This window comes from Vulpes lagopus, chromosome 21 (assembly GCF_018345385.1).
Source record: "Vulpes lagopus strain Blue_001 chromosome 21, ASM1834538v1, whole genome shotgun sequence".
NCBI classification, from domain to species: domain Eukaryota; kingdom Metazoa; phylum Chordata; class Mammalia; order Carnivora; family Canidae; genus Vulpes; species Vulpes lagopus.
Window position 1 is genome coordinate 1,075,659 of NC_054844.1, and position 27,963 is coordinate 1,103,621.

At 47.1% G+C, this 27,963-nt stretch overlaps 1 protein-coding gene across 1 annotated transcript; it reads left to right on the forward strand.

Annotated features, from left to right (window-relative positions):
* Window positions 1–27,924, forward strand: ADA2 (adenosine deaminase 2). The gene is made up of 10 exons (XM_041735464.1): window positions 1–129; window positions 3,105–3,434; window positions 5,483–5,708; window positions 7,290–7,500; window positions 18,145–18,272; window positions 20,396–20,486; window positions 21,806–21,914; window positions 25,058–25,215; window positions 25,807–26,009; window positions 26,458–27,924. The coding sequence occupies exons 2-10, from the start codon at window positions 3,113–3,115 to the stop codon at window positions 26,555–26,557; spliced, it is 1,548 nt and encodes a 515-aa protein (XP_041591398.1). The 5' UTR covers window positions 1–129; window positions 3,105–3,112; the 3' UTR covers window positions 26,558–27,924.
* Window positions 27,925–27,963: the final 39 nt, after the last annotated feature.

The window sequence follows — 27,963 nt, forward strand, 5'->3', positions numbered from 1 at the left end:
GAGAGACCAAGAGAAGTGAAACCTGCCCTGACAGGAAGTGAAAACAGGATGGTGAGCTTTTCTGGTGCCTCTGACACAGCTGTTGGGGGCACTCAGCAAACAGTGCGCAGTTTTTGGAGCTGCTCTGAGGTAACGGGGGTCCCCTGGGGTGGGGGTCTAGCCATGGGGTAGCTGGGACGCCAGGCCCCTGGGCTTTGCTTACCTGGTGGCAGCCCTCCCTGCCCCCGCCCGCAGCAGCCAGTCCCTTCTAGGGAGGAAGAACGGAGCCTGGCTGCAGGGCAGGCTGTTGGAAATGGCTGTGGGCCGCAGGACGTTCTCTCAGAGTCACAGATGCACACGGTCTGTTTCCTTGTTCTTACTCTGGGAACAAATGATCGAGTTTTCATGCACCATCTTTTAAAAGTAAAAGGAAATTAATGAGAGAGATGGGGTAAGTATGGTGGTAATTGGCATAGGGATTGTCTTCCTGGTGCTCAGCCAGCTGGGCTGGACCTGTCAGGCAGGGAAAAGCCCCTCGATGCTGGGCCACACAACTACTTCTGGGGTCTGTGGAGAGGACAGAGGTGGAGATGGTAGAGCACAGTGGCCTCTGCTCTGTGTAGTAAAAAGGGAGGGGGAAAAATAATAATAATAATAAAAAAATAAAAAGGGAGGGCAAGGGGACCGGGGCCATTGTTTGCAGGATACAGCATGGGGTGGACAGGATGCTGACATAAATGTCGCTCTCCTCTTGCCCTCGATGTCTCAGCCGTTGCAAACACTGTAGTCCAAAGAGACATTTGAAGCCTTCGTGAAGTTGCAGTGTTCTTCAGGAGTCCAACTCTCTGATTAGAAGAGCACAGCCCCTACCACAGCTGTGGTACCAGAGCAAATAGTATCCAGTTCCTTCTGAAAACTCCCTCTTGGGAGTTTGATGGACCTTACTTAGGATAATTGAATGTTGGCCTTGGAAAGAATCTGTAATGTATTTCAGTGATTAGCAAGCTTTTCATCTTTTTCATATCCCTGCAGCTCTATTTATTTAATATCTTTCTTTCTTTTTTTTTTTTTTTGAAAAAAAGATTTTATTTATTTATTCATCAGAGAGAGAGAGCATGCACAAGCAAGGGAAGTGTCAGGCAGAGGGAGAGGGAGAAGCAGGCTTCCTGCTGAGGATCATGACAGGAGCTGAAGGCAGACACTTAACTGACTAAGCCACCAGGCACCCCTACTTAATATCTTTCTTTAAATGAACTTGTTTTTAAATTTTTTTATTCATCCTAAACAGTGATATCTTGTATTACTGATGATACATGTGTCACACTTTGAGGGCCACTGATTTAGTGGAATTCACCTTTCCACAGGTGAGAAAACTGAGACCTCTAGACATTAAGCAGTTTGCCCAAGGTCTCACAGTTAAAGACATACTAATTTGGGACTGATCCTGAGGTCTTCCAATTTATAGCTTTGATTCTTTCCAGGATACTGTATTATATTTTCAAGTATGCAGAAATAATTCCTTTAAAAAAATTTATTTAAGTAATCTCTATACCCAGCATGGGGCTCAAACTCACAACCCCAAGATCGAGTCGCATGCTCCTCCTACTAAGTCATCCAGGCACCCCATAATTCTTAAATGAAATTCAAATAAATGACCCAGGTAAAGTCCTAACACAGAGCCAGGCATGAGGAGACCCTATACAAGCAAATTTCTTTCCTTCTGTCTTAAATCCTTGCTCTTGCCAACCTGGACTAACTGCTTTCTAGAAGCTATTAGCATTGCTTAGAGTTAATGTTCTGAAATATCAAGATAATATTATCTTGGTGTGGCCATTGAGCAATTGGACTATGCTAGGAGCTAAACAAACCTCATCAACCCAGAGTTGCAGGTCTTCCATTCTGGCCCAGTTTCTTGTATTATTTGTTTACTTTTTCTTCTATTTTTTCTTTTTCCTTCTGATATGTCTATTATTTGGGTATTGGACTTCCTGAGCCAATAATCATCTCATTTGTTTCTCTCTTATTTTGTCCGAATTTCTAAAAGATTATCTTCAATTCCATCTTGTAATATTGCTAGAAATTTTTTAAATATCAGCTTTTGTATTTTTAAAACTTTTTAAAAAGATTTTATTTATTTATTCATGAGAGACACAGAGAGAGAGGCTGAGACACAGGCAGAGGGAGAAGCAGGCTCCCTGTAGGGAGCCCGATGTGGTACTTGATCCCAGGACCCCAGGATCACGCCCTGAGCCAAAGGCAGATGCTCAACCACTGAGCCACCCAGGCATCCCAGGAAGAGAGAATCTTAGGCAGATTGCATGGTGAGCACAGAGCCCAACTGGAGCCAAAACCAAGAGTTAGGCATTCAACTGACTATGCCACCCAGGCACCCTTCAGAACTTTTGTATTTTCAATTTCTAAAAGCTCTTTCTCATTCCATTATTTTTTAAATTTTTTTAATCTTTAAATTTTATTTATTTATTTATTTATTTATTTTAGAAAATCAGTTTTTTTTTTTTAAGATTTTATTTATTTATTTATTCATGAAAGACACACACAGAGAGAGAGAGGCAGAGACACAGGCAGAAGGAGAAGCAGGCTCCACGCAGGGAGCCCGACATGGAACTTGATCCTGGGACTCCAGGATCATGCCGTGGGCCAAAGGCAGGCGCCAAACTGCTGAGCCACCCAGGGTTTCCCTAATTTTTAAATTTAAAAAACATGTTTATGTAATCTCTACAACCAATGCAGAACTTGAACCGACAACCCCAAGACCAAGAGTTGCATGCTCCACTCACTGAACCAGCCAGCTATAATATAAAAAATTATAGGGGTGCCTGGGTCGCTCAGTTGGTTGGGAGTCTGCCTTCTGCTAAGGTCATGACCTCAGGGTCCTGGGAAAGGTCCATGTTGGCCTTCCTGCTCAGCAGGGAACTGCTTCTCCTTTTCCCTCTGCTTCTTCCCCCTACTCATGAGTGCTCTCTCTCCCAAATAAATAAATAAAATATGGTAATCTGAGAACAGAGTAGGAGAAGGAAAATCAGAGTTGGACATTGAAATTGTAGATTTTCAGTGACCATTCTTTAGATATGTTGTTTCCAAGTCTGTGCAATTTCCTCTTCCAGGCATCCCAATGTCTGTGGGTGGCCCATCAGGGCAGCCAGCCCTGCTCTCTCTGCTTCTGATGGTGGCAACATCTGTTTTCTGCTCAACCATGTCCATAGATGAAGCACGAACCCAGCTATTGATGCGAGAGAGGATGATGCAGCTGGGGGGGCAGTTGGTGCTGACCCAACAGGAAGAGCTGGCCAACGAGAGGCTCATGGCCCTCAAGAAGGCTGAGGTGGCACAGGCCATGAAGACTCACCTGTTCCCCCCAAGCATGCACTTTTTCCAGGCCAAGAATCTCATTGAGAAAAGTGAGGTGTTTAACATCCTGAAGAAGATGCCAAAAGGTGGAGTTTTGGAGAGGGTGGTGTGGGGTGCTGGGAAGATAGGGGGGGCTAAACTGGCAGCCAGCGTTGTTATTGTTCTAAATGGAGTAGTGAGGAGCATGTGGCTGCCTCAGTCCGCAGAGCGTGGGACTCTTGATCTTGGGGTCATGAGTTCAAGCACCATGTTGCATGTGGGGCCTACATAAAAAAAAAATAATAATAATAATAAAACTAAAAATAAATGAACGGAGCAGCGAGAACCCAACTTGGCTACTCTGCATCTTTGTTCTTGCTTGGCAAGCTAGAGAGGAGGTGGTCCAGGGTGGCTGCTGATTTATCCTGGAAACCCAAAGCCCTGCTTCCAAGGGGACTCTGCCTCAGAGACGGTAGGGTGTGGGTGCTGGGCATTACTGTCTTCACAGACAAAGCTGATGTGTACCCCTAAGGGAGTACTGGAGCCCATAGGACCTATTCTCCTTTCATGTCTTTTCTTGCATCTGACTCTTCTACCATTTTGGGGGGCTCAGGTACCAAACAGGGTATGGTATGAACGAGCATCCTAGATAAACACATTTCTAGTAGGGTTTGTCTATAGTATATGTACATTTCTATGAATAGTAAAATAATTACAATCCTGCACACACAAATAACAGTTTGCAGGGACGCCTGCAAACGTGGCTTAGTTGGTAATGTCTGCCTTGGGTTCAGGTCATGATCTCAGGGTCCTGGGGTGGAGCCCAGCATTAGGCTTCCTGCTCAGTGAGGAGTCTGCTTCTCCCTTCTGCTCTTCCCCCTGGCTTGTGCCCTCTCTCAAATAAATAAATAAAATCTTAAAAACCAAAACAAACACAAATAGTAGTTTGCAGCTTATAAGGACTTTTTTTTTTAAGATTTATTTATTTTAAAATATTTTTTTAAATTTTTATTTATTTATGATAGTCAGAGAGAGAGAGAGGCAGAGACATAGGCAGAGGGAGAAGCAGGCTCCATGCACCGGGAGCCTGATGTGGGATTCGATCCCGGGTCTCCAGGATCGCGCCCTGGGCCAAAGGCAAGCGCCAAACCACTGCGCCACCCAGGGATCCCAGATTTATTTATTTTAGAGAGAGAGAGAGAATGTGAGTGTAGTAAATAGAGGGGCGGACAGTGGGAGAGAATCCCAAGCAGACTCCTCACTGAGCACAGAGCCCATATGTGGGGCTCCATCTCAGGACCTCATGAGATCACAACCTAAGCTAAAACCAAGAGTTGGACACTTAACAAATGAGCCACCTGAGTGCCCCAAGGACTTTTCTATACCTCTTTATTTTAATGCTATAAATAAGTAGAGATTTAGAAAAGAAACACAAATTGGTGAAATAATATCCCCACTTGATGGAGAACATAAGGTTTAGTGAGGGTGACATGCCAAAGCTCACACAGCTGGGACCCCTAAGTGGCCAGTGTCAAGGTCAGGTGCTAAGACAGAGCAAGAAGAGCAGAGGGACAGTGGATAGTGTGCCTTGAGGAGTTCTGCAGTCAAAATTGGTGTCAGGTCTGAAAGAAGCATGGGGCATCAGTGGGAATCCTGACGGCCGGAAGCTGCCTAGATGAGACCAGAAGCAGGGAATGCAAAGCCGGTATGTGGGGCACTGGGGAGCAGGCTGAGAGGATCTGGACCAGGTCGAGGGAGGGGCTGAGGCTCCTTCCTGTTACATCCCTTTATGGGGATGTTGGGTGGTGAGAAGGAGCCCAGCTTGAACCCCAGTCTAATGATTCCAAGCCTGATGCTCCCCCACCTCATCAGGTTGCCTCTCTTGAATGAGGTCTAGTGAGGGAAGCTCCCTTCCTAAAGTGGAGCAGAAAAGGCTGTAGCCATCCCAGGGAGACAAAGGTATCTCTAGGCTTAGAAGCTCCTTGCACTGGAGTGAGAAGGTGCATTATGAATGTTTCCAAGGAACTCCACCAAACAGACATCCTGTGCTTCTCACTGCTTGCCCATCTATACTGTCCTCAGGAGCCCTAGGCCCTGGAATCTGGACTTCACCTCTTTTGCCTCATCCCCACCCCTGACTTTCTTCCCTTTCCAGGGGCTGCCTTACACATCCATGACTTCAGCATCCTGAGCATGAACTGGCTGGTGAAAAATGTCACTTACAGGCCCCACTGCCATTTCTGTATCACCCCAAGGGGGGCGCTGAAGTTCAAATTTGCTTATCCAGCACCCCCAACCCCTATGCCAGCAGAGTGCTCAGAGTGGGTTTTGCTGGAGAAATATCGAAAGGAGCTGCAGAATGTCACTGAGTTTGACAACAGGTGAGTGTGGTTCAGAAAGAATAAATCATGTGCTCATTATAGGTAGTGGATGGAAGCGTGTGCGTCTTCCTTGCTACAGACCCATAGATGCAAATCTGATGTTTTCTTTAAACTTTACAGGATACTTTTTTTTTTTAAAGATTTTTATTTATTCATGAGAGACACACACAGAGAGAGACGCAGAGACACAGGCAGAGGGAGAAGCAGGCTCCATGCAGGGAGTCTGACGTGGGACTCGATCCCAGGTCTCCAGGATCAGGCCCTGGGCTGAAGGTGGCGCTAAACCACTGAGCCACCTGCTGCCCTTTACAGGATACATTGCTTCATAAAAGCATTCAAATAGTAAGTTCCTGGCTCATTTAAATCCAATTTGATCTGCAAGAGGTATTAACAGTACTACTATTGTTGCATGAAATGAGATTTGTCCAGATGCTTAATACCAGAAAGATGAAAAGTTCCCAGCTCCTGGAATAATGACAGTGCATTGGTGGGTGAAACACCTTGAAATCATGATAGAGTGACTCCCTAACACACTTGTAGAGTAATATTATAAGTAATACACTATTTTAATCACAGAACTATCTACGGAGTGCCTTCACAAGGTTACTTCCCTTTATGAATAAGAAACGTGAAGCTCTGTACATGGCTAATCAGGGCAAGGCCTGGGTCCTGTGGTGCCCCGTCCAGAGTTATTTCCATCCTGCCTACTGTATTAGCCTGCTGGGGCTGCCATCACAGCATTCTACAGATCGGGTGGCTTAAACAATAGAAATTGATTTGCTCACTGGTCTGGAAGCTAAAAATCCAAGATGAAGACACTGGCAAGCTTGGTCTCTCCCAAGGCCTCTGTCCTTGACTTGCAGACTGTGTCCTCCCATAGCCTTCGTGTGTGTGCACTCCTGGTGTCCCTGACACCAGCCCCATTCTGTGTGGGCCCCACCCTTATGACCTCATTTAACCTTAATTACCACCAGAAAGGCCTTTTCTTCGAATACGGTCCCATTGAGGGTGAAGATTTCAATGTATGGATTTTTTTTTTTTTTGGATTTTCTTTTTTTAAGATTTTATTTATTTATTCATGAGAGAGATAGAGAAAGAAAGAGAGGCAGAGACACAGACAGAGGGAGAAGCAGGCTCCATGCAGGGAGCCTGACGTGGGACTCAATCCCTGGTCTCCAGGATCACACCCTGGGCCAAAGGTAGGTGCTCAACTGCTGAGCCACCCAGGCATCCCATCAATGTATGGATTTTAGGGGGATACAATTCAGTGCATAACACCCCCTAAAGAGAACTTGGTCCGACAGTGGGGACGAGCTGGCTAAGCATGTGGAGAGGGGCAGGAGAGCCTGGCCGGTGGGAGCATCCCGCCTTGAGCTGGGTCCTGAGAGGCACACGGCGGATCTCAGGGAGGGGGCCCCCATCAGAGAGCTCTGTGCTTCCCCTGGCCTCTCATCACTGCTCCTACAAGGCATTTGGGTTTGCTTCTGGCAGGAGAGGCAAGGTGGGCAGGAATCCTGCAGGTACCTGAAGGCTGTGGCTTGAAACACACTTCCTCAATTTTTCCCTTTGTGTCCTGGACAGACTGCTGAAGAATTTCACTCTGATGACTGAGAACCCTGAGGTGGCTTACGCAAACCAAGCTATTGTCTGGTCCAAGTTTCAAAGCATCTTCTTTACAATTTCTGGCCTTGTCTACTATGCGCCAGTGTTTAGAGACTACGTCTTCCAGGCCCTGGAGGAGTTCTACCAGGACAATGTGCTCTACCTGGAGCTCAGAGCCATGCTGTTCCCGGTGAGTCCACCCCTCTCCTCTGCTCTGGCTTGACTTTCAGATCTTACCCTGTAGGTCTTCACTGGCTCCCCATCCTACTGCTATAGGATTGGATGCTGGTTTTATCCTGAATGGGAAATGTGTCTTTCCAGGGCCCCCATGAGCAAGGAAACCTTGCTCTGTATTGTCTGGCCCCTATGATACCATGAACATCCCCCCCACTGCCCTTTACCCCCTTCTCTCATGACCCCTACTTCTTACCTTCTCCCAGATACACATTATTGCCTGCTGGCTGCTTGGGGTTCCCTGGCCTTGAACTCTGAGCAGTGTCTCATGTCTGGACCTTCCTTGACCTGTCTCCTTTCATAACAAAATTTAGTTTCGGGGATCCCTGGGTGGCTCAGCCTGCCTTCGGCCTAGGGCATGATCCTGGAGACCTGGGATCGAGTCCCATGTCGGGCTCCCTGAGAGGAACCTGCTTCTCCCTCTGCCTGTCTCTCTCTCTCTCTCTCTCTCTCTGTATCTCTCATGAATAAATAAATAAAATCTTTAAAAAAAAATTTAGTTTTCCAGAGTCCCTCAGGACTATGCTCTTGGTCCTGGGACAGCTGATGGGTTTGGCAAATGGATCACCCTGGTAGCACTGGGGAGAATGGACTGCAATGAGAAGGTTGCCCAGTGAGAGAGGTGGGGACGGAGGCTGGGAGAGCAGGGGAATAGCAGGTGTGAGATGACAAAGCTAGGAGACAGAAGCAACGAGGAGATGTGCAGTGTGCTGGAGGAGGACTCCAGAGGTCTTACTGACCAACCATGTGGGGGTGAAGACTTTGGATGGCATTTGGCTTGAGTTGATTGAGTTGACTTGAGTTGGGTAGTGACCTTGATGGAGATAGGGGATGTAAGAAGAGGAGCAGGATGGGAAGGAGAATAGAAAGTTTGGTTTTGAACCTGTAGAGTTGGAGGTGTCTAGGAGACAACCCTATGAAGATGTCGAGGAAGTGGCTGCATACATGACTTTGGAACCCGCAGGAGAGTTCTAGCCTGGAAACAGATGTTTGACATTTGTCTGCAGAAAGGTAATCCCTAAAACTGTCAGAGGGAGGAGGTTCCCACCAAAGCCATCAGTTGAAAAGAGGAGCAGGCCAAGAAGGGGACCCTGCAAACAGAAATAAGATGGAAAGTTCATGAAGCAGGCTGAGAAGGAGTGTTATCAAAGCAGGAGAGAACTAAGATGGCCTCCACTTTAGAGGATGCCTTGTTAGGAGAGCAGCCCAGGTGATCAGATGTTCCTGGTCCATTCCTTTGGGATGTCTGTTGGACAGAACTTCCCTAAGGACTATTTGTGGGAGGGATTTGGGTGCTGTGGGAGTCGGCAGGATTTCTGAATGTTTCATTTGGTGGGTTCACAGAGAGTTTGAGCTGCTTGAAGATTTTAAGTGGCTTGCAGTACGTGACCTTTATGTAGAGCTCTCCCGGATATTGTATCCTAACTAGTCTGCTCATTCATTGAAATATTTATTGAGCATACCAACGCCTTGGTGACTGACCTTTAAGTTTGTGGTAAGGTCTACAGGCTGGCATTATTTTGGCTTTGTTACCATATTCCATGGTCTTTACAGGCTCAGAAATTTTATTGTTTGTACACTCAGAAGTGATAGTGCTCCAGAGGACTGAAACACATTGACCAAATTCATAAGAGACAGAAGTATAAACAAGAAAGTCAGAATGCTGGTTTCCAGAGAAAACTATCAATTAGACCAGACACTTAAGCATCTTGATTGGGAAGTTCTCCTGAGAGAACTTCAAGATTTGAAGGCAAATCTTAGACTTTCCTGAAGCCAGGTTATAGCCAGAAGGATGTTGGTGAGCCAGAGACCAATAATAAGCCTGTCACTAAGCTCTGAGAATCTAAGGGGGTCCATAACAGTGTTCTTAATCTTTGGAAAATCTGATGAAAATTATTATCCTTTTCCCAGGGTGGGTAAAGTGCTAGAATAAATTGACTTTATTGAAAACAGTGTTTCCACATGTATCCATTACTTATCTATGAAACATAGCAATGTACAGAGATTCTGATATTTGTGCATTCTAAAAAATTTTTTTAAAAATATTTTATTCATTTATTCATGAGAGAAACAGAGAGAGAGAGAGAGAGAGAGAGAAATTGAGAGAGTGCAATCAAGTGGAGCAGCAGAGGGAGGGGGGGAAGCAGACTCTCCACTGCTCCGGGAGCCTAATGTGGGGGCTCCATTCAGGACCCTGGGACCATGACTTGAGCTGAAGGCAGATGCCCAACCGACTGAGCCTCCCAGGCACTCCCCAAATTTTTAATTTTTTTTTTTAATATTTTATTTATTCATGAGAGACACACACAGAGAGAGGCAGAGACACAGGCAGAGGGAGAATCAGGCTCCATACAGGGAGCAGGGAGCCCAATGTGGGACTCAATCTCAGGACTCCAGGATCACGCCCTGAGCCGAAGGCAGGTGCTCAACCACTGAGCAACCCAGGTGTCCCAATTTTTAAATTCTTGTTGGGATCCCTGAACTGATTTTATTACCCCCAGTTTGATCTAAAGTGTTCAAGGACCCTGTAATGAAGGATACACCTATCCCAAGAACCAGTAATTCCAGTTTGTGGATCAGGGCTCCCCTTTCCTTCATAAAGCTTCCTCCAGGCCAATTCTCAGGACTGACCCACCTTTCCCCTTAGATATGTTAATCCCCACCTGATGTTAGTTTAAGGCCCGGCCCTGGGGGTTCCTGAAGAGGTGGCTCCCAGATAAGGGTGCCCATCTGCCCTGGGGTCTGACGTTTGTGTGGTTGTGAAAGCTCTGAGTATAGTTCCCGGGAAGTGGGAGTGATGGTGACCTTTGTGCCCACCGTAGAGCTTTCAGCAGTTTTGTGAGCAGAATAAATAAGACCTGGACACAAACGATCCTTTTACAGGAAGAGAGGGTCCCTCCACCTATTAAGAGAAGACTTTCAAAAAGAGATGAGCTGGCAGTGGGCCTGGCCTATGTGAGGTATAAAAACTTTCACTTCCCAGAACAATTTATTCCCCTGTTTCAGCCTGTTTATTCTCCAAGTCTGGGCTCCAGCCCCTCTAAGTCTGTCCTCCTCTCTGGGTCCCACAGAAGCTGGTTTGTACGTCAGACAACCCCCCCCAACCCCTCCCCCACCCCCGCCCGAGTGCACGTCTCTCGTCTTTGTCTCCTGGTGATGCAGATTTCCAGCACCAGGCATTTGTTGCCTCCTTATTTTTGTCAGGTCGTGAGGTATTTCAGACGGACACGACAGCTTACGTTGCCAAGGGGCACCAATAGTGATAGTCATGCTTGGTGGTGGCGGCCCTCAACCTTGGCTGCCGTATGAATGATCTGGAGGTGCTCTTTAAAATCCAGGTTTAAACCCCCACCTCCCAGAATTCTCGTTCTGTGCTCTTGGGGAGGGCCAGGAAGCCGCAAAATCAAGTCGCTTTCCCCGCTCCTCTCACTGATTCTGATGCAGACGGTCTGCCCCGGACCGCGCTGGCCCCAAGGGCCGGCTTCGCCTCGACCTCTGCAAAGCCCTCGGGCTGCTGAGCGAGCGTGCGCCGGGCAGGCCCGAAGCCGAGGCGTGGAAGGGCCCGGGGGCTCCGTCAAGGTCACGCTGGTGGTAAGGAGTGATGCACCGAGGCCAGGTTGCTGGGCTTGACGGGCATCGAGGCAGCCATGCCCCACCTCCGGAGGAGCTCCCGGAGGGGGCTTCGGGCTTCGAGGCTCCTCCCTGTCTGGGGGCACAGAGCCCCTGGGATCGGCCGCTCGCCCCTGCTGAGGGCTCGCTTCCTGGGGGCCTTCCCCGCGGGAGGTAGCCCCTCCACGGTGGCCGGGCCTGGGCGCCTGAGGGGCGGAGCGGAGAGGAAGGGGGATCGCGGAGGCCTCGGCCGTGCTGCGGGCGGGGACTCTCATCTTGAGCCGGTGGGGAAGCATTTAGGGGAAGATGCAGAGAACTGGAGGGCCGCAGTTGATTCCCGCTTCCTCCCTCCTCCTTTCCTGCGGGGCTGCTTTCTCCTTGCCCCGCGGTGGAGTGGGCTCCGGGATTTAGCTCCGAGCCCCTGCCTTGCTCCGAACCTCTGCTCCACTCTGCTCACCCCCCGCCATCCTAGAAGTCCTAGAAGGTGGAAGGCTGCTGGGATTTGGGATTCTGGAGAGGCTGAGGGGGATGGGATTTGACCATTTGTTCTGCTCTGACGCTGGAACAAAGGCCTCTTGCAACGGAGAGTCTCTGCCTTACTGCCCCCCGTTAGCCAGAGTAGGGGGAGCCATCCGCACATTAACAACTAAAAACCGCCTGCACCGGAATTCTTTTGCTGAGCCTCACAGCCTCCCCCTTCTTGCTTGTGGGGCTAATTCAGGGCCTGGGATGATGTTGATGGACTCTCCTGGCTGCTCAGCCTCCTATTGTGTTACTAATGCTTGATAACAAAGGCTACTTGCCTTTAGCAACAGTTGCTAGGCGGGTCTTATCTCCTGGGCTCCAGTCCCTTCCCCCACGGTCGCAATCTGAGGCCCAGACTGGGTCCTGGCCAGTCTTCAGACTGGAGCTCTTGTAAGACCCCAGAGGATTATCAACAGGAGATTGGCCTGCTGGCACTAACTGACAGGGGTCTTAGGAGAGAGACAGGGTGGTGCACCCGATATGGTCGTGCCCAGACGTTTTCTTGGATGCTGCCACTTGTGTAACAAACGCTACCGTTGCTTGGCCTACCCTCTCCCTACCACCAGGGTTTTTCCTGGATTCTTGGCAGATCCTCCATTGAAAATTCCACCTGGCTTGTTGCTGAAGTCTCTTGTTACTGGTGTAACTCTGCAAGAACACAGACAATCGAGGTTGGGATAACTCTCTTAGCTGCTCCCCATCATAATAGCATTTATCCTGCTATGCAGTAATCACGCTGTTTACTTGCCTGTCAAGTCCACAAAAATGGTAGATCTTAACCCTAGCTGGACATTGTATATTAGAAGCACCCGGGGAGATTCAAACAAACAAATAATGGATTGTGTTCTACCCCAGAGATTCTGATTTAATTAGTCTAGGGTGAGACCCAGGCATTTCCGCCTCCTCAGGTGATTCTAATGTGCAGCCAGAGCTGGGACACTGGGACCTGAGTCACTAGAAGACAGAGCTGCTCTAATGACAGGAGACAACCAGGGTCAGCAAGATTCTGAACGTCCTGTTGGGAAGTAGGACTGAGTTTCTTAGCCTTTCTCAGCCTTGTAATCTCCATCTGTAAAATAAGAACTACCTGGTAGTGTAGTTTTGAAGATGAAATGAGATTGTGATATAAAGCTCTTGGCATATACCAGGCACATAATAGAAGCTCAGTTAGTGCAGGCTAAATGCATGGTGCTCTAGTGGTGAAAACTAGTTATATTGATTAATGTAAATAGCCAACTTCATAGTTTCACAATTAAACTATAATTTAAAATGGAGATAATCTATATTGAATCCAATGTGTTTTCAACTCAAAAGGGCTTATTACATGGATATAGCAGCTTTTGTATCACATAGTCTTAGAGAAACCTCCTACTTGTACTTACTGATTGCTAAATTCTAGGATATTAACTCATCGTCCTAGGATAACTGCAGATTTTGAGTTGTTTTTCTACATCTAGCGGTAATAATAAGATTGGTAATAGAGACGGCCCAGATGGCTCAGCGGTTTAGTGCTGCCTTCAGCCCAGGGCCTGATCTTGGAGACCCGGGATCGAGTCCCATGTCAGGCTCCCTGCATGGAGCCTGCTTCCCACTCTGCCTGTGTCTCTGCCTCTCTCTCTCTCTGTGTCTCTCATTAATAAATAAATAAAATCTTAAAACAAAAAAGATTGGTAATATTATTAATAGTTCTCATTTTTTTAAGTTTTAATTTTTTAAAGATTTTATTTATTTATTTATTTATTTATTTATTTATTTATTTATTTCAGAGAGAGAGAGAGAGAGAACGAGCTTGAGTACAAGCCGGGTGAGAGGCAGAGGGAGGAGACTCCCGCTGGGCAGAGAGCTGGATACTGGACTCTGTGGAACTCCATCCTGGAACCCTGGGAACATGACCTGAGCCAAAGGCAGATGCCTAACTGATTGAGCCACCCAGGGGACCTTAAGTTTTAATTTTTAAAAGTAATCTCTGCACTCAATGGGGGCTTGAACTCATAACCCCGAGATCAAGAGTTGCAGGCTCTTCTGGCTGAGTCAGTCAGGTGCCCCAATAGCTATAATTTCTGAATGCTTTCCAATTTTTTCTTTTTCTTTTTTTCTTTTCTTCTTCTTCTTCTTCTTCTTCTTTTTTTTTTTTTTTGCTTTCCAAATATTAACTCATTTTATCCTTGCATTGACCCTGTGCTGTGAGGTATGATTGCCTGGGACAGAACATATCTCCACCGGGAGCCTGACCCAGAAGGCTGTCCAGAACCCTCTAGCCAACTGAGAACTTTACTTGAATGCCTGGCTTCCTAGCAAGTTTCTGACCTATAGTGGAGTGGCTGTAAGGCTGTGAGGCGTTGCAGGTCTCCCTCTGAAACAAGTCTCTTGTTCCTTTAAATCGGGGTGCTTGTGCACATTCAGATCCTGCCCTAGGTGCTTCCATAAAGCCTGCAGTTTCTTGGCCAGAGGCCAGAAGCCTAGGAGTACAAGATATGGGCAGCCCCTGTGGTGATTTACTGAGGTACCAAAAGACTAGGGCTCTGGCATCTGCAGCCCCAGGGGCCAGATTCCTTCTTCACAACCTTCCATGCTATGGGAACTGGCAGTGGGATTGGAACCCTGCAAGGCAGGGGTCCCAGATTCTCCTTCAATAAGTACTGGAATGACAGAATTGATGGCTTGGAAGTGCGGCCGGCTGGCCGGCCGTATGCAAGCCCCCATCAGGCTTCTGGTTGTGTCATTTGCATATCTCCCCAGACTTGTTTAATATGCCAAGGATCTTCTTTTAGGCAGAATTGTCATTTGTTGATTTTTTTTTTAAGGTTCTTTTGTTCCCCTTCAGTTCTGCTAGCACTACTCTATTGGCTACCCCTCTGATATCCATCTATTCATCCCTTCTTTAAAACTGCTGCCTGGGGCTTAGTAATGAAGAGTAAACTCTTCTCTAGTTAATGCTTATTTGTAGAGCTCCTGCACTAGGGCTATAGGAGGAGATGGTGGGAAGATCCAAAGGACCTGGATCCTGCCGACAGTGGTCTACAATCCAGTTGGTGTGTCTGGGCAGGGGACTCAGTAATGACATAGCAGTCAAAGCATGGGGAAGAATTCTGGTCTTCCCTTCTGCAAATCCTTCAATAGAAGAAAATGCCAAGAAAACTTCAAGTACCAGTTCTGGGTTGGTTTAATGCAACTGTTCTCAAATTTTTACACTCAAAAATTTTAGAGGATCCTAAAGAACTTTTGTTTGTATGGATTATATCTATGATATCCTGTATAACTTATCTTGTATGAGAAACTAAAACTGAGAAGATTTCAAAACTCAAGGCTATGCAAGCACACAATCCATTATTTGTCAGGGCAATATTGTCACAAGCGATGCAACTTCTGAAAAATTCTGTACCCTTATGCGAGGAGAATGAAAAAGACAAATAAGATCTTAAACTTTTCATGAGGAGAGTTTCTGATTTTGCAGACTGCCTGGAAAAGTAGGGGACCCACAGGGGTTCCCTGGCCACACTTGGAGGACTGCTGGGGTACAGCGTATAGGTTCTGTAGGCATCAAAGATGTGAAGATTCTAGCAGAGCACCTGGAAGTCTGTAAGCCTTGATCAGTGGCAGGAAGAGTTCTTTTTTTTTTTTTTTTTAAAGATTTTATTTATTTATTCATGATAGTCACAGAGAGAGAGAGAGAGAGGCAGAGGGAGAAACAGGCTCCATGCACCGGGAGCCCGACGTGGGATTCGATCCCGGGTCTCCAGGATCGCGCCCCGGGCCAAAGGCAGGCGCCAAACCGCTGCACCACCCAGGGATCCCAGGAAGAGTTCTTTTAAAAATCCTTGGTAAAGTAGGAGAGGATGACAGCAAGCTTTTCTTTACCCTTTTAAGGTTCTTGTTGTGGGGCCTGCAAATCAAACTGACAAAAGCTACATTAACAGGAGAAAAGGCGGAAAAATCGCATTTGATGTTATTATTTAATTTTTAAGTGCTTGGAAGCCTTTGTGTAGAAAACAGTGAAGCCTTCCAAAAATGGATAGATCAAGTGCTTATACACTATTTTAACCAGTGTTGATAAATTGTGGAGAAACGGCGATATAGAGGAAAAGGGGTTTGGGTTTCTGGGGTAGTAAATTGTGGTAAGGGAGCTATGTGGGGGAAGCTCACACAAGATAAGGGCTCCATTACACCCATCTCCATGCTGACCTTGTGTCTCCAGTGATAAGCCTTGTTCTCCTGGTGCGGGGAGATGGGAGAGGGAGCATCTTCATGAGAGTTAATACCTTGCTTTTAGGCAGATGGGAGGAAGTCACAGAGCTCTGTCTTGATTGGCTTGATTGCCTTCTACTCATAATAATCCTTATGTAAAAGTAGCATATTTTAGGGTGGCATGTTCTAATCTCCTTCAGTAAAAATAATAATAGTAGCAGGCTATACTAGATACTGAGCTAGCAATACTAAGGATTCTCTGCTCTGGAAAGTACTGACAGCTTTAACTTTCAGTAAGCCTGAGCATGTCCACTCCGAGGCTAAGCAGTTAGGGAAGATCCACCTGCTGAGAGTGAGCCCAGTTGAGGGGCTGAGGCAGCCTTGTGGGGGACTGCATGAGACGTCAGGCTTCACTGGGCAGCAGCAGAGGAAACCAAAGAACCAAGGCCAATGAGGCCAAGAGAAGGGGTTGGAAACAGCTGTTCATTCACTCCACTTCCCCCAACCTGGGTTGTAGGACAGGACCCTCGGAGGTGAAAGAGCAAAAAGGCTGCTCTGTTGGCCTGGAGAGAAGAGGGTGCTGGGAAGGCTGCCCTGGAACAAAAGGTAGCACCTCCAGGGCACAGCTAGGAGGGAAAGGGCAGGAGCCCTGGGCTGGCAAGAGTGAGCAAGTGATTGGCTGGCAATGAGAAAAGGTTCCTGGAGACCACTGTGTCCTGGGATGCCGGGATACAAGAGCTGACCCCAGTCAGGAGAAAGGATTTCTCTACTTTAGGTGATGAGAGAGCTCATGACTTCCATTCTGCCTCTGCCCTTCAGCCTCTGCTCCCTGAATCCCAGCAGCTCTGGCTCTGTGTGGAACCATTGCTCCCCATGCCAGGATTAGCAATGCTTTAGCCAGAGGGGCCAGTGCAGAGCTGGCCCAGCTTCAATGCCATTTCCCTCAAAAAGCTTTTCGGGGATCCCTGGGTGGCTCAGTGGTTTAGCGCCTGCCTTCAGCCCAGGGCGTGATCCTGGGGTCCTGGGATCGAGTCCCACATCAGGCTCCCTGCATGGAGCCTGCTTCTCCCTCTACTTGTGTCTCTGCCTCTCTCTGTGTGTGTGTCTCTCATGAATAAATAAATAAAATCTTAAAAAAAAAAAGTTTATCTGATCCTACCCCCTTTTTCCTCTGAGGTCCCATAAACCTCTATTTAGCACTTAATTCTTCTGGCTTTGTATCACAAAAATGAATGGAGCCTGTCTTTGGGAACTCCTTAAGGGCAGGCGTCTTGTCTTACTAGCATTGGCTACCCTTCCAGAGCCTAGCCTGTTTTCTTGCACAAGGCAGGGTTTTGTTGTTGTTGTTGTTTTTAAGATTTTATTTATTTATTCATGAGAGAGAGAGAGAGAGACAGAGACACAGGCAGAGGGAGAAGCAGGCTCCCTGTGGGGAGTGCAATGTGGGGCTCGATCCCAGGACCCCAGGGTCATGACCTGTGTTGAAGGCAGATGCTCAACCACTGAGCCACTCAGGGGCCCCACACCATAGGGTTTTCTTTTTGTTTGTTTGTTTTGTTTTGTTTTGTTTTTTCACACCATAGGTTTTTAACTGAGAGTCATAGAAATAACTTCTGCATATTATTTCTTTGCATCTTCCTTTGCCTCACAATCTCTTTGGAAATTCCCATATCCTGTCCTGACCCTGAACTGCCACTTTGGCTGGGCTGAGAGCTGACCAAGTGGCTGAGAGCTGACCCCGTGATGGGGGAGGAGACAGGAGCTGCAGAGGATGCTGCAGGGGATACTACAGGGGATGTACCCACTCTTTTCCGGTCTCTCACAGAGGACACTTGTTCATTCTTGTTGCCTTACCCACAGTCCCTTGCTGGCTCTTCGCACTCTGCTCCTAACCATGTCCACTTCAGGGGACATCCCACCTAGAGGTGGTAAAGTGAGGAGATGAAGTGGGTCCTTGGACTCCTCTTTTTGGCTGTTTCCTATCCCCAGCTGACCTGTTCTGCATTCATTACACAAATGCCTATTGGGTGCCCACCATGTGCCAGGCACTGCTTTAGGTGCAAGGACCCAGTAATGAATGAATCAGTCAGGCAGACACCCAGCTTTTGGGTGTTCAAGAGCATTCTCCCACATAGGACTAGGACTTCTGATAAATATCAGAGGCTGTTGAAGGCTCTGGACAAGGAAATTGTAAAGTCCGATCTGGCTTTAGATATTTTTGGCCATGAGAATGAAGTTCGCTCACCTCCAATGTCTGATCATGACCATGCTTCCTTCTCAGGTGTATGAACTGAATGGGACCGTCCATAGCCGAGAGTGGTCAGTGAGGACTTATAGAGAAGTGGCTTATAAGTTTGCGAAAAAGCATCCTGGGTTCATTGGAATCAAACTCATTTATACGGATCACAGGTGAGAGAGAACATAGCTGAAGCTGCAGGATTTGGGAGAATGGGGTGCAGGCAGAGCCACTAGACTGGGAAGGGAGGGGAGGAGAAAGGGAGGCTGGGAGGCTAGGGGGCTGGTGTCAGAGACCTACCCCTGCTGCCAAAGAGCCATGGGCTTGGCAGATATGTTTGTGCATGTGTGCAAACACCTACCTCTAAAGTCATTTCCTGTTTGAATCCACCCCCCTAGGCTGAAATGAAGAACTTTGGCAATTATCCAGATAATTCTAGGTTCTGACCCCATGTTGGCCTGGATGACTCAGTTATGGATATGTTTTTGCTTATATGTTCAGATAACTGGCTCATTTCTTTGTTTCAATTTGCCTTTGGGGTTCTGCCTAATGTCAGCCATGTGCTGTGGATGGCTTTGTGCAAGGCCTTGACTGATGACCCAGCCCTGAGGGACAGCTACCTCAGAGTCTGTGTGTGGACGCCCAGCAGGAGCATGGATGTGGGACTTGGTGGTGTGAACAAGGGCCCACTCTTTCCCCAAGCAAGAGCAGAAAGCTTTATCGCTTAACTTCCCTTCTGATTTTACCAAGGCAGGCTCTCTCCTCCTGTCAAAGGGTGGCCAGTCTAAGGCCTGTGATACACAGGGCTGGGGATGTGGAGCAATCATATGGGGATCAACACTGAGTCAGGGCTTGGGGATGGGCAGCTCCTCCATTTGCTCAGCCAACTCTAGAGGCTGGGCTCTTGGAGAGCAGTCAGACACCTCCTGCCCCATCCCTGCTGAGGCCCCTCCACTCCTTGTGAGGGCTTGGGGCTTGCTGAGTAGAGGCCTACACCTGTGTGCTAGTCAGCCAGGAGGGGGCTTGCAAGCTGGGCCCCTTGGGTCCCCTCAGAGGCTCCCTGGGGGTCAATAGCAAGAGGATGTGAGGGCTGGGCAGCAGGTGGTAAATGCTCCTGTGTTCCTTTAGAGCTCTGAAGGAGAGGGAATGAGCAGGTATGGGGGAGGGGTGGGAGGAATCTAAGCCCACAGAACTGAGGAACAAGTGAGTCAGCTGCTTTGCAGAGATCTTTGTTCTTTTTTTTTTTTTTTAATAATTTCCTTTTTTTTTTAAGATTTTATTTTATTTATTCATAGAGACACAGAGAGAGAGAGAGACAGGCAGAGGGAGAAGCAAGCACCACACATAGAGCCTGACGTGGGACTCGATCCCGGGTCTTCAGGATCATGCCCTGGGCTGCAGGCAGCGCTAAACTGCTGAGCCACCAGGGCTGCCCGAGATCTTTGTTCTGTCACAGAGTTGTACCAGACTTTTCCCTTTGGTGCTTCTGTTGTGCTGCTTGCCTCGTCCCTATCCTGGACTTGAGCAGAGGGAGTGTGGAGAGAAGACAGACAGTTTGGTTTTGTGATTTCTGTAGTGCCCAGGGCTTTGCTGATTTAATTGGAGGCAGAGGACTTATAGGTGCCAGGTCTAGATGACCTGACAGGGACTTGGGTGATCTGTTGCATTTCAGGTTCTGCAGGGCACCCACTTCGGGAAACCATCCTCTCAGGGATGCAGGGCAACTTTTGAACGAGGCCTCTTTGCTTCATCCAAATGTAGATAAATGAAACTTATCCCATGAATCTCTCTTCCTCATTTTGCTTTTCAGACACTATGGGTTCCTCTGTAGCCAGCCAGAGTCCTGGATAGGGTTCGGTTGGGGTGATGTATTTCCTTCTTTCTTTTTTTTTTTAAGAGACAAATATTCGGATTGGTTTATTTATTTATTCATGAGAGACACACACACAGAGAGAGAGGCAGAGACACAGGCAGAGGGAGAAGTAGGCTCCATGCAGGGAGCCTGACATGGGACTCGATCCTGGGTCTCCAGGATCACGCCCCGGGCCAAAGGCGGCGCTAAACCGCTGAGCCACCCGGGCTGCCCATGGGTGATGTATTTCTCAGATGTAGCCACTGGTAGGGATCCCAGTAGCCCGGGCAGCACAGGGTCATGTGGGCAGTGGGGCGAGGGTGTGGGAAGTGGCTGCTGCGTACCCTGGACCAGCTCAGCCCCAGGCACTAGTGGAGCCACTTGGGGGTGCCCAGCAGTGCCAACGCCAAATCATGCTGTTGCCCCTGCTTCTGTCTCTCGCAGATTTAAAAATGTGTCCTTCATCATGAAATCCGTGCAAACAGCCATGGCGCTTCGAACCATGTTCCCCAGGATGGTGGCAGGGTTTGACCTGGTAATGGACTGTGCATGACGAAGCTGAGAACGGGGCCCAGGAGCTGCTCCTCCTGCAGGCCTTGGCAGCTCCCACCAAACCCTTTGTAGAGGCACAGGCCTGGCCAGAGCTTAGCACTGACCTTCTCTGGGGGCCAGCAGGATGAAGACAGCTCCAAGAAGAAGGGGAGCAGAAAGGGCCAGGAGGCTGAAAGGGGGAGTTCCAGAATAAGAAAGGAATTTGAGGAGGTTGGGCAGTAATGGTGGGCTTAGTCCCATTCCCCTGCCATCCGCCCTCTTTCTACCTACCTACAGGGGGCTCTTTAAACTGTGGCACAGGGAGGGGGGCGGTGGCAGGGGGTTTGGAAGCAGAGATGGGGATAGCCCTGGGCAAAACTGTCAAGGATATAGAGTTGTCCCTTGCCCCTCCATCCCATTTGCTTCCTCAGCTACTTCCGAAGCTGCACATCCATAGGTGGTGCCCTGACCCTCCACCAAATCAAAGCCATAGCCAAGCTCCAACAGCCAGGGCACACTTCCCAGGTGATAACCCATCAATCTCATGAAGGAAGCTAAATTAGTTGGAGCTAACTGGCTCAAAGGCCGTCCTGACTCCCTCTTATAGAAACTACTTTTTACCTGAGCCTGTGCTTAAGCTCTTGTTTTCAGACCATTCACAGTGCATAGAAGTGGATTTTATTTTCTTCTTCTTCTTTTTTTTTTTTTTTTAAGATTTTATTTATTTATCTGACCCAGAGAGAGAGCACAGGGAGAGGTGAAGGACAGAGGGAGAGGGAGAAGCAGACTCCCTGGTGAGCAGGGAGCCCCATGTAGGACTTGATCCCAGGACCCTGGGATAATGACCTGAGCTGAAAGCAGACATTTAAATGACTGAGCCACCCAGTTGCTCCATAGGAATGGACAAAGGAGGCTGACTAAGCACCTCTAGTATAGAGCTTCCAGATCAGTCCCTAGAGGGACTGTAATGGACAAGTCCTAGAAGGAATTTGGGGTTGGAAGGGGGATAGTAGTTGTTCAAAGGGATCTACTTGCAAGTTCCAACTCATTATTAAGTCTGCACTCCATTCTACTACATTGAATATCCGTATTTGGCTTACTATAAATATGTGTCATTGTCCCCTTCCCCAACAAATTAAAATAGGCATTCTGAAGGAAATACATTTTTTATCCTAAGGTACTCTACTCGTGGCACATAGCTACAAATCCCGGGGTGTGTGTGGGGTATGTGTCGTTTAATTTGCAAAGCATAATTTTGTTGTAGTTACAGCTGAGGCACGGACCAAGCAGATGGCTCCATGTCCCCTCTTCTCTGTCCTGCAGGTGGGGCATGAAGACACTGGCTACTCCTTGTTTGACTACAAGGAGGCTTTGATGATTCCTACCTTGCATGGTGTTAAACTGCCTTACTTTTTCCATGCTGGAGAGACAGGTGAGCCATATGGAGACAAGCAAAACAGAGGAGGTGATAGATAGGAGGGGTCCTCATCATCACTCAAGAGAACTGATAGGATCCTGGGGCAGTATTGATATTGTTGAGAGTCGTTTTATTGTATTTGTCCATTTTGTATGCATTATTTCACTTAATCCTGATGGCAAGCCCCTGGAGAAGGAATAACAATATCTGGCACATTAAATATATTATTACTGGGGATCCCTGGGTGGCTCAGCAGTTTAGCGCCTGCCTTTGGCTCAGGGCGTGATCCTGGAGTCCTGGGATCGAGTCCCATGTGGGGTTCCCAACATGGAGCCTGCTTCTCCCTCTGCCTGTGTCTCTGCCTCTCTCTATATATATCTATCATGAACAAATAAATAAATAAATCTTTAATATATATATATATATATATTATTATTATTACTAATTCTCACTCCAGTTCTGCTGGGAAGGTGTTTTTATCTCCATTTTATTTTATTTTACTTTGAAGATATATTTATTTATTTGAGGGAAGAGAGAGGAGGGGCAGAGGGAGAGGGAGAATCTCAAACAGACTCCCCATTGAACACTGAGTCAGACACCAGGCTTGATCTCAGGACCCTGAAATCGTGACCTGAGCTGAAGTCAAGAGTTGGACTTTTAACCGACTGAGCCACCCAGGTGCCTCCCTCCTCATTTTATTGCCCAAGTCTCCAAATAGAGTGGTTGGTCCAAGGGTAAGGAGCTAGTTAGTAGTGGAGCTTGAGTTTGAGCCCTTTCTGATGTCTATTTTATAATGAGTGAATTGTGCCTAGGAGATTAATTCACCTGTCTTAAGTCATACATGGGTTAGGTGGCAGGAGACGGACTAGGACCAGGCCTGCTCTAGCAAATAGGAAGCTTTGTCCACACTCATCAGTGCTGAAGGGGTGACCACACCCAGCTCAAGCAGGCCCCACTGCTATTGTTTCTGAAATGCCATTGGCTTAGCCACCCCTTTGTTTCCCAAAGCTCACTTCATAGGCTCCTGGGTCATCTCTCAGACCTTCCCATATCCCAGTCTTTAAAATGTGTAAACCCTAAGCAAAAGGAATCCCAGATCATGGCTGTAATTTCAGGTCAAAATGAAGATGTTGGGTGCTTAGATCAGGAGGAAAGCTTATTGCTGCATCCCACCTGGCGTCCCTGAGTACCTGAGGCACCTGTCATCCTTAGAAGACCAAAGAGAAGGACACCTGGGTGGCTCAGCAGTTGAGCCTTTGCCTTTGGCTCAGGGCATGATCCCGGAGTCCCGGGATCAAGTCCCACTTTGGGTTCCCTGCATGGAGCCTGCTTCTTCCTCTGCCTGTGTCTCTGGCTCTCTGTGTCTCTCATGAATAAATAAATAAAATCTTAAACAAAAAAAAAAAAAAAAAGAGAGAGAGAGAGAGAGAGAGAAGAAGAAGACCAAGAAGATAAGTGGAGTGCATTGGGGGGCTTGAATTTCACAACCAGGTTGAAATCTTGCCTTATCACACCATCTCTCAGATGAAGGGTCTGTGTACATTAATCTCCTTTTTCCTGACATTTCAAGTCAATTTAGATCAAAGCTGTTCTACGGGTTTGAAGAATTATTTGTGGGGGTTAGGGTAAGGGGGTAGGGGTAGTGGTTACTAACCTTGAAGAGCTTGTGGTCTGGTTGGGAAAATCGTACTTAGCTGTGTGAAATCATCTCAACAGTATGAAACAGCATAATAGGATCTAACCACATTCTAAGATGCATGGCCCTAGGAAAAGATTTTGCCAGGAGCTGAGTATTTAATACCCAAGAGTAATGTTCTTATTTTTTAAAAGGAAGAAATCTTTGAAATTTTTAGATAGGAAACCAGTGAAAATCCACCCTAACCATGAAAAACATGCCCTAACCAACAGTGGGAATTGTTGGGTTTTATTCCTAACAGAAAAGTGAATTTTCATATTTTACCTGTAGATTGATAAGGATGCTTTTGGCTGCCAGGAATGGAATACATTTAATAGGTTTTGCAACAAGGTCATCTCTTATTTATTTTTAAAATTTTATTTATCCATTTGAGAGAGAGAGAGCATGAGCAGGGATGGGAGGCAGAGGGAGAGGGAGCTCAGCTTCCGCTGAGCAGGAAGTTCAACATGGGGCTTCATCCCAGGACTCTGAGATCATAACCTGAGCTGAAGGCAGACACTTAACCAACTATGCCCTAAAGTCATTTATTTTACATAATAAGTGACCTCTGCCATTTTCATCAAATCCAGGGTTTCACCTTACTTGGTTTTCATATAGTCAAATTACATTCAGGCGTAACTATTCCAGCTAAGCAAAAGATAAGATATTTCCCCCAGGACATCTCCTTTTATCAGAGAGGAAGCCCAAGAGCTCCCCACCAATAACCTTCCAGGCCAGCATTAAGACTATCCTAGGAAAAAAAAAAAAAAAGACTATCCTAGCTGCAAGGGAAGCTGGGAGAGTCAAGACCTGTTATTTTCATGCTCCAAAGCAAGTCCTGCCTACAAGGGAGATACAGTGGGATGGCTGATGAACTAGGTAGCCAACAGTATCTGCCACCTCTTTGTGCTGGTCACTGATCTTGCAATTGATACTGTTGAAAATATAAGTTGAGGGGCAGCCCCAGTGGCACAGCGGTTTAGCGCGTTGAGCACTGCCTGCGGCCGGGGGCCTGATCCTGGAGACCCGGGATCGAGTCTCACGTCGGGCTCCCGGTGCATGGAGCCTGCTTCTCCCTCTGCCTATGTCTCTGCCTCTCTCTCTCTCTCTCTCTCTGTGTGACTATCATAAATAAATAAAAATTAAAAAAAAAAGGCTTGTCATACCTCTCATTAGCATTGTTATAAGGAAAGTATGTGTGTGTGTGTGTGAATGTTCTTTTTCTTTTTTTAAGATTTTATTTATTCATGAGAGACACAGAGAGAGTGAGAGGCAGAGACACAGGCAGAGGGAGAAGCAGGCTCCATGCAGGGAACCTGATGCGGGACTTGATAATCATGCCCTGGGCCAAAGGCAGGTGCTAAACCACTGAGCCACCCAGGGATCCCCTAATGTTCTTTTTCTTGCTTGGGAGTCTGGAGCCTTTATCTGAGGATGGTCTACAGGTCAGATCCATCTGATTGAAGGCTCTCTTTTTCCCTAGATTGGCTGGGTACTTCCATAGATAGAAACCTTCTGGATGCTCTAATACTGAACTCTACCAGGATTGGCCATGGATTTGCTTTGACCAAACACCCAGCAGTCTGGGCTGACTCCCGGAAGAAGAACATTCCCATAGAAGTCTGTCCCATCTCCAATCAGGTAAGTGTGATCCATGTGACCAACCCAGTACAATCTTTCCCTCCAGTCTCAATCTCTGTTCTGTTTCCCAAACTTTTTCCTGTATAATTTCTTGCTCCTTAACTCACTTGTTTTCTATATTCTTCCACTGTCTCACTCTCATTAGTAAGTTATTTAAGAATAGCCCTTTGCCTAACCCATTCATGACATTGAGGCAGCAATGAGGGTCCCCAATGGGGTGGAATTTTGGGCAAAGCCGTAGACAAAGCTAAAGGGACAGTGAGGAAGGCCAGTGAAGTGGGAGGGGCCATAGGATCCCGCTGCTTCCACAGTTGCTTGGGGTTCTTTGTGCACCAGCCTCTCTTGTGTGTTTAGGAGAGTTGCTCTGAGCCAGACCAAGAAGAGACCAAATGTTTGTGGTGGTGAAGAAACTTGGAGAAAATTAGGGAGAGCATGAGGACTGGCTCTATTCTTTGTGTTGTACTCAGAAGTCATTCCAATGTTCAGTGGTGATAAGGATAAGGAGCTGGTTATGCCACATGGTCTTACCTCACATGACAACTCTTTTTATTGGTCAAAGTTTGTCTTCCTCATTTGCCTGTTATTGGGCAGGTTCTGAAACTGGTGTCTGACTTGCGAAACCACCCTGCTGCTGTCCTGATGGCCACTGGGTATCCCATGGTGATCAGCTCTGATGACCCAGCTATCTTTGGTGCCAAAGGCTTATCCTATGATTTCTATGAGGCCTTCATGGGCATTGGGGGAATGGAGGCTGATCTGAGGACACTCAAACAGCTGGCCATGAACTCCATCAAGTGAGTATCCTGTGTACTTCCCAGATCTCCACTCCCTTTTCCTTTTTTTTTTTTTTTAATTTTTTATTTATTTATGATAGTCACACAGAGAGAGAGAGAGAGAGGCAGAGACACAGGCAGAGGGAGATGCAGGCTCCATGCACCAGGAGCCCGACGTGGGATTTGATCCCGGGTCTCCAGGATCGCGCCCTGGGCCAAAGGCAGGCGCCAAACCGCTGCGCCACCCAGGGATCCCTCCACTCCCTTTTCCACTCTACAATTTGCATTTATCTCTCTTAGAGTTTTAGGGTAGAAGCCTGGAAGATTTCTGTGGGTTTTCTTCACATCCTCTCTCTTTCATTATTGTTCTTGGACCGAGGAAAAAATATGCTCTGCAAGCATCTTAGATCCCCTCACTGTTCCCTAACCCTTTCTCCTGGGGCTGACCTAGGTGCCTTTTCTCCTACAGGTTCAGCACCTTGTTGGATATTGATAAAAAGGCTGCCATGAAAACCTGGGAGGAGAGATGGGATAAGTTTGTAGCCGACCTGGCCATGTGGCCAAAGTGAGAAGATAGCCATTTATTACCGTATTCCTCTGCTTCCCTCTGCAAGCTGTTTTCACCTTTGGTCAGTCAGTCTTGAACCCAGTATGGTTTCTATCTCCATTTCTTTATCAAAACTGCCTCATGAAGGTCATCAATGGCCTCCACATTGCTTGACTCTCAGAAACACTTAAACAGTCTACCAAACTCATCTTTTTGAAATATTATTTTCTCTCAACCTCAGGCCATCAATTTTCTTGGTTTCCTCCTTTCTCTCTGGCCATTCCTTCCAGGGTCCCTTTTCCAGAGGGTCTTCTCTATCTGATCTCTGTGTTGGAATTCTTCAGGGCTCAGTTTTGCTGCTTTTTGCTTTTCTGTTCACATCTCTGCTTCTCTCCTCTACTTTTCTCTCTACTCAATAGTCTTTTTCTAGGTAGTCTCATCCATTCCTTTGCTTTTAAATATCATTTATTTGCTGATGATCCCCAGTTTATTCACTTGGATGGTTCACAGGAATCTCAGAAACCTATGTGCAATTCTGAACTTTCAATCTCTTTCCTTTCAATCTTTTCCTGGTCTTTCTCATCTTGGTAAATGGCACCTCCATCCCATCCCACCGAGTTGCTCTAAGTAGAATTTCTCAGCAAAATTCTTGATACTGCTTTCTTCCCTGTTCCCTACATCAAAATGTACCTTGAATTCTGCACACCTCTCTATCTGTATTGCTGTTGGCTGAGTTCAAGCCGCTATCACCTCTTGTCTAAGTTATAATAGCCTCTTAATTGATCTCTCCTTTCTTCTCTTTGCCTACTTCATTACATTTTTCACAGAGCAATGACCTTTTAAAAATTAATTCAGATTACTCCACTGTTTACTACTCAGTGCACTTAGAAAAACTCAAATGTTTCAACAGGGCATATAGCATCCTCTGTAACCTGGATTCCTTCCAGCAGCATCCCACCCTAGGCTCCCCTAGAGCACCAGATTCTGGCCACATTGGTCCTTTGTTCCTCAAATATCTCAAACTCTATGCTGCATCAAAGTCTTTTCTCATTCTCATTGCCTGGGAGAGTCTTTCTTTCCACTTTTGTCTAACTGACTCCTGTTCACCCTTCAGGCTTCACTTTTAATGTCCCTGTGTCAGAAAAGTTTTCTAGACCCCTAACCTGTTAATCTCTCTCATGGCACCTTGCTTCTTCAAGGAAGGAAATACCATAATAATATGGTATTATCTTACCATAATTTGTAATTACGTATTTATTTATGTGTTTATAGTCTTCACTTCCACCAGACTGTAAGCTCCCTGTGGGCAAGTACTGATGATTGTGAACCCAGAGCCTTGCTCCATGCCCCAAACCTAGTCAGTACTCAATAAAGGATATGTTGAACGAATGGATATAACCTGTATGTTTTGAGCTGGTTGCTGAAGCA

What these genes read in the sequence shown, in the direction of transcription:
- ADA2 (XM_041735464.1), top strand. Translation starts at nt 3,113, where the DNA reads ATGTCTGTGGGTGGCCCATCAGGGCAGCCAGCCCTGCTCTCTCTGCTT. An exon ending in GTCACTGAGTTTGACAACAG is followed by an intron (nt 5,709 to 7,289) that starts GTGAGTGTGGTT and finishes TGTCCTGGACAG; the next exon opens with ACTGCTGAAGAATTTCACTC. An exon ending in TTTCCATGCTGGAGAGACAG is followed by an intron (nt 21,915 to 25,057) that starts GTGAGCCATATG and finishes CTTTTTCCCTAG; the next exon opens with ATTGGCTGGGTACTTCCATA.